Source organism: Polistes dominula, unplaced genomic scaffold (assembly GCF_049000335.1).
Source record: "Polistes dominula isolate Pdom_NZ unplaced genomic scaffold, Pdom_raw_medaka scaffold_35, whole genome shotgun sequence".
Classification (NCBI taxonomy): Eukaryota; Metazoa; Arthropoda; class Insecta; order Hymenoptera; family Vespidae; genus Polistes; species Polistes dominula.
In genome coordinates, this window is record NW_028300968.1 from 3,861,409 (window position 1) to 3,871,109 (window position 9,701).

Consider the following 9,701-nt stretch of genomic DNA (forward strand, 5'->3'; position numbering starts at 1 on the left):
CGCAGGATCTAGAGACGCCGTAATTGTATTTGTTGATCGCGAGTCTTCGTAGTATCGTTGCTTCCGTTAGAGTTATTAGGTTTGTTAACTGCGGCGGTGTCGCTCGAATGAATTTTGTCTCCGATCACGTGGTATCTATCTATAAGCTAGTCTAAATCGTCAACTCCTACATATCCGACGTTATTATTACCACACTTTCATGCAATGATTCGTAGTCATCTACTTGCTTGGTAAAACGTTCGTAACGCCTTCTTAATTCGTTTATACTTAACCTCCCTTCTTCAATTAAAGTCTCAAGGTGCGCTAACCGTAATCCTAAATTCTGCCGCTTTTGATCGAGTTGTTTTTGCGATGTTATTATGTACCGGTATCGAATATATTATTCTGCGAAAGCTACTCAAGTCAATGTATAGCAAATATAAAAATCTTTTTTGTACAAATGAATTGCCGTGCGTTAAGTCCTCGATCACGCGGGTACGGCCCTGATCAATGAGATTTAAATTTTAATCAATAAGTTAGGAACGTGTGAATATTTTATGCACGTTAAAATAATAAATTCGAAAAAACCATTCTACTATAATGTCGTCCGATAAAGTCAGTACTAGAAGAACCCAATGTCGGTATTACCGACACCCACTTTTCGACTGACCTAGTTACCGAGCGATATTGTCGGTAAAGCAGATCCCTCTATGAACTTCGGGATTAAAATAATTTGAGTCTAATATTTTGGTATATTCTGCTATCTCTACTAATAAAAATTCCTGTTATTTAAAGTAGATAAAATTTTAAGCTAAATGTTAAATGAAAAGTGTACATTTTTCAGTAATTCAAAGTTTGTTCGCAGATTTACTGCATAATAGAAAAATTTTTTAGTCTACAAAAATCCGATGTCGTAATCCTCAAAATATTTTGTTTTCTTAATATACAAATGTTTCTTATGATACAAAATAAATTAAATTACATTAATTATGTTTAAAATTTATTTAATTTTCGCAGATAATAAATTTTTGTTTGTTGCTTGACTGCATTAATGAGAAGTTTTTAGGATTACAAAAATCTGAGTCTATAATGTTGCATTATTCTTTATCTTTACTAAAAAAAATTCGTGTGATTTAAAGTCGATAATATTACAAGCTAAATGCTAGATTAAAATTGTACAATTTTTCAAAACTCTATAATTTGTTTATTATAAATGTATTTATTTTCGCAGATAATAAATTTTTGTTTCTTGCTTGACTGCATTAAAGAAAAATTTTAAGGTTTACAAGAATTTGATGCTAATATGTTTGTAATTTTTCGTATCTTTACTAAAAAAATCCTTTTACTTACATTCAATAAAGTTACAAGCTAAATTTTACCTCAAAATTTTACATTTTTTAGTAATCCAAAGTTTGTTTGCAGATAAAATGCATCATAGAAAAATTTGTCAGTCAAAAAAATCCGATTTCATAATGTTTAAAGTTTGTTCTAGAATAAAAATAAAAAAAAAAATTAAAGGGACGAAATATTAAAGAGACGCGGATTGAGTAGTCGGAGAACAGTCAGTCAGCTGTTAATCAATGAGATTTAAATTTTAATCAATAAGTTTTCGGTTGCTAAGATGTTAGTTGCTAATCAATAAAACGTTAGTTGTTTATGAATGAATTGAGATGTTAAGAAAAAAAAAGATCGTAATCAGCTGTTTAGTTGTTTTCATATGCAAAACCATTCTAGTCGATATCGGTTGTGAAAAAGCTGTTCTCTACATTAAATAAGAAAAATTGTGTTACTCTTCTTGTGCTTTACTTGTTACTTTTTAAATAACATTTCGTTAATATTTATTCGCTTTTATTTTAAAGAACGTTATCGTACACATTCAAGAAGTTTTTAAGACGAAGATTTTAGAAGTTCGCCAGTTTCATGCAGTGCTATCAGTCTGTCATCTTCCAAAACGTGTCCTGTGAAACCTGCTTCTTAGAACATCATCTTAGCTGTGTTTGTTACAACTGAGGAAATCATCTTAGCTGTGGTTCTTGCAACTAAGGAAATCATCTTGACTATAATATCTGAGTCTGAGAAAATCATCTTTGTTGTGACATGTAAGTCTGATCCATAGAACATCAACTACTAGTGACTTCTAGATCAAAAAATCATCGTATTCAAGGTTCGGTCTGAGTTTTCACCTTGCTAGGTTGCCTTACAAGCTCCCTTGCGGTACCCTCTTTAGAAAATCATCGTACCCAAGGTTCGGCAACTTAATCACCTTTTAAGGTCACACCTGCAAGCTTCCTTGAATACGTTCTAAAAAGTTTTCCTCCTCATTAAGTTTCAGAAACAACTACATTTTTTTTTTAGCCTAACGTTTATCCACTGAGTGAACAGAAATTTTACCTGATCTCAAACGTACTACATTGGAAGTATCGTGTTGATATGATCAAAACGCTAATAATTAAAATTCTTAAGACTACACTAATAAGCGCAATAACGTTATTCAATTTACTCATTAAAATATTAATTGGAAACTTATTCTTTACATTTGATTAATTAATATTTTTTGATAGCAGGGCATGGTTATGGAAACAATATTAAGATGAGAGTCAGTCATGTGAAGAAGTATGTTGATGAGCAGATGGAGCTCATCAAAATTATCAACGATGCCATCACCAACTTAACTCGTGTCGGAGAAGAAAATATTTCTCTTCAACTAGTGGAAGCTCGAAAAACGGCATTGCAAGAGTCTTGGAGCAAATTTTCTATCACTCTTGATGCAATAAAAATTGCAATAAGGCAATTAAGTGAAGATAAAAAGGAAGATGTATTAAAGCTTTCATATTCCAAGGACGACTTTTACCGTGCCGCCTACGATACTTATTTAGAAGCGTTGGAAAGGATGAATACTTTGTATGATCAACGAAATCAAGCCGAGATTAGATCATCGTTAACCAGTCATATAGAATTTCCTGTTCATCATTATGGGCCTCGTCTTCCAAGTCTGGATTTACCGAAATTTAATGGCGTTCCATCGGAATGGCTGCAATTCAAAGATATGTTTAACTCTATGGTCATCAATAATAGTTCCCTGTCTGCTATATGGAAACTTCATTATCTCAAGCAGAGCCTTACTAGTCCAGCAGCTGATTTCTTAAAAAATACGGCGTTAACAACTGACAATTTCCAAAGGTCATGGGATGCGCTAGTTTCATTCTACGAGAATAAGCAGTTATTGGTAAACTCCGCATTGCTATCATTATTGACGATGAAAAAGATGACAAAAGAATCTGCTGCGGAGATGCAAAGTCTGTATTCAACAATTATACAGATCTATCGAACTTTAGAGACACTCGGACGACCAGTGGAGACTTGGGATGATTTCTTGGTTTTTATTGCAGTTCAACGTCTGGATCAGGAATCGGTGAAAGCTTGGGAACTGCATTTGGGCTCAACTAAAGACCCTCCGACGTGGAAACAGTTTATGGAATTTCTCATAAGTCGTTTGTTAACTCTCCAAGCAGTTAAAAAATCGAGAAAGCCTGGTCCTCAGCACAATCCACGAGTAACTATGGTTCATTACGCATCTAGAGATCAGAATACTTCCAAGAAGGTTCAAATTGCACCGGAGATTACCATATACTTAAATGCCTAGCGTTTAGCAATCAACCAATTGAGAAAAAATTGGCAATCATCAAAGGAAAGAAATTATGCTACAACTGCTTAGGAAACCATATAGTTAAGGGTTCATTCTGGATCATCATTTTGAAAAAATCAATTTTGTTTTGCATTTTTCGAAAGTAGACATATGTAAAATTATCATACAAAAATTTTAGAACGATCCAAGCAGTTTAAGTATATTATTTTGCGATCAAAACATATAGAGCGAAAAAATTACAGATAGAGGAGACAAACCATCTGCGGTTGTGTAAGTGGAAATGTCTCTGCATGAATGTAGCTGCAAAAAACAAAAGGTTGATGTTGACCTGACAAAAACAGAATTACTTGAAAGATGTTTAGGTGGCCACACTCAAAATAATAATGGGTGCTTCAACAAATGCGTTTGGGCTATGGTGCCTAAACACCTATTTAATGGTAGAAAAAATTGTTGAAATAGCTTGTAAATTGGCAGCTTGTATATTCAACGAAGGTTTTGATCCAATACTGAAAATAATGCACGTTTTGGGGATAAAACTTGACCTATCGCAGTCAATTACGCTAGTAACCGCGACAACACGCGTGTGCGCTAGCCAATCGTTTGAGCGGAGAATCTTTGATAGAGGCCAGGACACAACGAAAAAAGACTAAAGGGGCAGAAAATAAGTATTTTGAAGAAGCAGAAGGCATACTATATGGTGCAGGCATCGCAAAATAAGGTAAAGTCAGACTTTTTACAAATTTGTTAAAAGAAACTTTAAACGCGTTTTTCTCGAAACAACGTTTTTTCAGTTGGCGGGCATGATATCTCTGAAATTACTCAACCGATCCTTCTGAAATTTTAACTACATACTCTAAACATGAATGGCTATCTCTGGTAGCATTCGAGCATGCTACAATCAAGTCAAAATATTAATTTTTACTATATTTTTTTTTACAAAAAAGTGCGAAAAAAATCAACGATTCTTTTTTTTCGAAAAATGACCGTCATTTTGTTTTGTTTTCATAAAAATTGATAGTTTTAGCATACCCGATAGCTATTGTCATACTGAATTTAAAACCGTTTAATTTTTTTGTTTTAGATCAACCGTTCTCAAATTTCAATGCCCGCCAACAGCATACCTACTTTTGAAGGGTTCACGTTTGTCAGCCATTTTAAATGTCAAAATATGTTAAAAACAATAAAAAAAATTTTTTTTCTCGTATTTCTAGAGTGTATTTATCATACCCAACAACTTTTATATAGATATACAAAGCCTAAAAAAAATCGTGAAAATAGCCTTTTTTCGGCGTAAGAACCAAAATGAATCCTTAATAAATGCATGTCAACAAAAAAGTGTATGAAGTGCGGGAAAAAGTATCATACAGCAATCCACAGACCTGGTCCGACGGAAGCATCTTCAACACTAAGTGTTCAAACCAATTTTGCATCACATTCGACTTTAATAGCTAATCAAACCCTGTTAGCCACCGCTCAAGTCAAAGTTATTTCCGAGCAAGGTTTCTAAGTCCAAGCAAGAGCATTAATAGATCCAGGATCACAAGTATCCTTTATATCTCAAAAACTAGTTCAGCAGCTTCATATGAATAAGAATCCAATAACATTTGAATTACATGGGATCGGCTCAGTGAGGGCTGGAAGAACTCAAGGTATCGTTACAGTTATTTTACGACCACACTTTGATTTTTCTTAACAGGTCATTCTACAAGCTCACATTCTTCCTAAGCTAACAGCGAGGATTCAATCCACTTCAAAATCTAACTGGAGTCATTTTCATAAGCTACAACTAGCAGATCCTAACTATAATCAACCGGGAAAAATTGACATCATCATCGGAGCAGATTATTATGGTCAAATATGCCTAGAAGGGCTACGAAAAGGCCCAAGTAATACTCCTACAGGTCAATCAACTATTTTCAGATTGATTCTTTTCGGGCCCACTGGTAATCTTCCAACCTCTTGAAACAGTGTTTTCACACGTCTGTTGATGAACTCCACCAGCTCATAAAGAGATTTTGGCAACTAGATGATATTCCAGTTAATAATACCTCTTCTTTGACACCAAATGACCAAGAGTGTGAAGATCATTTTAAAAAAACACATTCTCGAGATAATACTGGCCGCTACATCGTTAGATTACCATTAAGAAAACCAGTTCAATCCATTGGAGAATCAAAAAGTGCAGCTTATCGAATGTTATTGACCATATCTAAGCAACTTTTAAGAGATTCGTCATTACGAGCGGCTTACTATGAATTTATGTATAAATATCAAAGCTTACAACATATGAGTATAGTAACTGAGTCCTCTGCTGAACCTAAGCACTGCTATTACTTACCTCACCATGGGGTAATACGAGATTAAAGTTTGACTACCAAATTACGAGTCGTTTTCAATGCATCCTGCAAAACTTCAAGCGGATTATCATTAAACGACATTCTTCACACTGGACCTAAATTGCAGACTGAATTAATAGATGTACTCTTACGGTTCCGCTTTTTTAAGTATGTTTTCATCTCGGATATTGAGAAAATGTACCGACAGATCAAGGTACATTCTGATGACTGGAATTTCCAAAGAATTCTGTGGAAGGATGAGAACGGTGAATTTATTATTTATCAACTAACAACTGTTACCTATGGAATGGCTTGCGCTCCTTTTCTGGCACTACAGCAGTGCAACAGCTAATTGAAGATGAAGGATCAAAGTATCCTCTAGTTATATCAACTCTAACTGAAGGACGATACGTTGATGATATCTTTGGTGGTGCAGATTCCATCCAAGAAGCACAGGAAACAGTGGAAACAGGAAACTCTGCATGGCGGGCGGTTTTCCTCTTAAAAAATGGATAAGCAATCATCTTTCGATTCTTCAATCAATATCTTCTTCTGATCAACTTCTTGCTTCGTCAGTAACCATCGACAAAAATACCGTCGTACATGCACTGGGCATGAATTGGAGTCCAATCACTGATGAATTCCAGTTCACATGGAATGTTCCCGTCTATTCGAAAATTACTAAACGTACTATTCTTTCAACTATTGCCAAGTTCTTCGACCCACTTGGACTACTATCACTAGTAATAATCAATGCAAAAATCTTTATTCAACAACTTTGGACTAATCAGCTTGACTGGGATGACCCATTGTCTACAGAACTTTCCATTCAGTGGAAAAATTTGATTAAAGTTTTCAAGAGATGAACTTGATGTCAATTCCTCGCTGGCTTCAAACGTCCCACAGCAATCCCTGTGAAATTCATGGGTTCTGTGATGCGTCTCAGCAAGCTCTTGCCGCTGTAATCTATGTAGCCTCAAAAGACTCAAGTGACAAAATTTATACTGTGTTATTGTGCTCAAAGACTAAAGTTGCTCCCATCAAACGATTAACGATTCCTCGATTAGAATTATCAGCCGCTGTAATGCTCACAAAATTAGTTCATCTTGTCCTTCAAAAGTTCGAAGTTAATAAACCTTCAGTTCATCTTTGGACAGACTCAGCAATCACACATATTTGGATAAATGCCCATCCATCTCGGTGGAAAGAATCTATTCATAATAGAGTTTGCTTAATTCAAGAAACGCTCCCTACAGCTAAATGGCATTATGTACCAGGAAAAGATAATCCTGCAGATTGTGCTACACGAGGACTTACCCCAACCAAACTGGCTAAACATCATATCTGGTGGGCTGGTCCAGAATGGCTTCAACAACCTTCTTCTACATGGCCCACTACTTCAACAATCCTAGAAGTGAACGACGAACTAGAAGAACGTCCAATTAAAGTGAACACTACAACTATAAAAATATCTGAATCATTCGGAAATTTGATTCTAAAGTATCACGATTTTATGCGACTTCTTCGCATTACTTCACTTTGCAAAAGATTTCTCCTAAGACTGCAAAACAAAATGGGAAATATTACAACTGAACTAATCACTGTCCAAGAGCTGAACGATGGTAAATTTTACTGGGTTCATTTAACTCAACAAGCAGCCTTCAGTCAAGAAATCAGACAATTATCAAGAGGGGAACATTTATCAAATTTCAATCTTCGTCTTAAAAACTTCTTGAATGTGTACGATAACGTTCTTTAAAATAAAAGCGAATAAATATTAACGAAATGTTATTTAAAAAGTAACAAGTAAAGCACAAGAAGAGTAACACAATTTTTCTTATTTAATGTAGAGAACAGCTTTTTCACAACCGATATCGACTAGAATGGTTTTGCATATGAAAACAACTAAACAGCTGATTACGATCTTTTTTTTTCTTAACATCTCAATTCATTCATAAACAACTAACGTTTTATTGATTAGCAACTAACATCTTAGCAACCGAAAACTTATTGATTAAAATTTAAATCTCATTGATTAACAGCTGACTGACTGTTCTCCGACTACTCAATCCGCGTCTCTTTAATATTTCGTCCCTTTAATTTTTTTTTTATTTTTATTCTAGAACAAACTTTAAACATTATGAAATCGGATTTTTTTGACTGACAAATTTTTCTATGATGCATTTTATCTGCAAACAAACTTTGGATTACTAAAAAATGTAAAATTTTGAGGTAAAATTTAGCTTGTAACTTTATTGAATGTAAGTAAAAGGATTTTTTTAGTAAAGATACGAAAAATTACAAACATATTAGCATCAAATTCTTGTAAACCTTAAAATTTTTCTTTAATGCAGTCAAGCAAGAAACAAAAATTTATTATCTGCGAAAATAAATACATTTATAATAAACAAATTATAGAGTTTTGAAAAATTGTACAATTTTAATCTAGCATTTAGCTTGTAATATTATCGACTTTAAATCACACGAATTTTTTTTAGTAAAGATAAAGAATAATGCAACATTATAGACTCAGATTTTTGTAATCCTAAAAACTTCTCATTAATGCAGTCAAGCAACAAACAAAAATTTATTATCTGCGAAAATTAAATAAATTTTAAACATAATTAATGTAATTTAATTTATTTTGTATCATAAGAAACATTTGTATATTAAGAAAACAAAATATTTTGAGGATTACGACATCGGATTTTTGTAGACTAAAAAATTTTTCTATTATGCAGTAAATCTGCGAACAAACTTTGAATTACTGAAAAATGTACACTTTTCATTTAACATTTAGCTTAAAATTTTATCTACTTTAAATAACAGGAATTTTTATTAGTAGAGATAGCAGAATATACCAAAATATTAGACTCAAATTATTTTAATCCCGAAGTTCATAGAGGGATCTGCTTTACCGACAATATCGCTCGGTAACTAGGTCAGTCGAAAAGTGGGTGTCGGTAATACCGACATTGGGTTCTTCTAGTACTGACTTTATCGGACGACATTATAGTAGAATGGTTTTTTCGAATTTATTATTTTAACGTGCATAAAATATTCACACGTTCTTTAACTTTGTATTATATTTTTTATTCATAGTATGCATGAAATATTTACGCGTGCATATTTGCTGACGGTGCGATTCCCAGGATTCGCGCTTGATAACATTCCAATGTTACTGACACCTATCTCTCTTCAGAGAATTTTCGCTTGATAGTAACTAATATTTATTTGGTTCGAAGAATTGTGATTGTCAGCGAATTCTTCTCCTTTACTTGAGTCTCAAGGTTTGGAAGTCAGTAGTATGAGAAGCGTTTTGCGTTAGTGGGAGTGGGTGTACCTCCCACTCTTTCGGGGTAAACGCTTCTTGGGATGCTGCGTTCATCCATGAAGTTAGTCTACAAAGTATAATTATTAGGTACGCGTCTAAAATTGTCTAAATTGTATAAGTTTGTCTAAGTTTCTCTAAGTTTGTCCTACTTGTCTAAGTTTTTCAAGTATAATCTAGATCCGGTTATAATAATCTACCACATATTCTCTTAATAAATTTCCTTAAATATCGCATCATATTATTTTTCGTATCAATTGTGTTTTTGTGAAACGATTTGTTTATATTTTAAATTTTTATCAATTGTGTTTTTGTGTATCGATTTGTTTATTGTGTAATCTATTATAACTCTAAATTTATTTTTAAAATATACTTTATTGTGCTCAACCTGGTGATTTTGATTTAACCT

The 9,701-nt window shown here is 33.6% G+C and overlaps 3 protein-coding genes across 3 annotated transcripts; all 3 read left to right on the forward strand.

The window, feature by feature from the left end:
* The first annotated feature begins 2,569 nt into the window (after positions 1–2,569).
* LOC107068641 (uncharacterized) lies at positions 2,570–3,622 on the forward strand. Its single transcript, XM_015325281.1, has one exon. The coding sequence runs from the start codon at positions 2,570–2,572 to the stop codon at positions 3,620–3,622; it is 1,053 nt and encodes a 350-aa protein (XP_015180767.1).
* Positions 3,623–4,964: 1,342 nt separating this feature from the next.
* LOC149032405 (uncharacterized) lies at positions 4,965–6,313 on the forward strand. Its single transcript, XM_089173175.1, has 5 exons — positions 4,965–5,124; positions 5,194–5,252; positions 5,322–5,568; positions 5,664–5,974; positions 6,170–6,313. Exons 1-5 carry the CDS (start codon positions 4,965–4,967, stop codon positions 6,311–6,313), a joined length of 921 nt encoding a protein of 306 aa, XP_089029301.1.
* A 510-nt stretch (positions 6,314–6,823) lies between these two features.
* LOC149032406 (uncharacterized) lies at positions 6,824–7,720 on the forward strand. Its single transcript, XM_089173176.1, has one exon. It carries the CDS (start codon positions 6,824–6,826, stop codon positions 7,718–7,720), a length of 897 nt encoding a protein of 298 aa, XP_089029302.1.
* Positions 7,721–9,701: the final 1,981 nt, after the last annotated feature.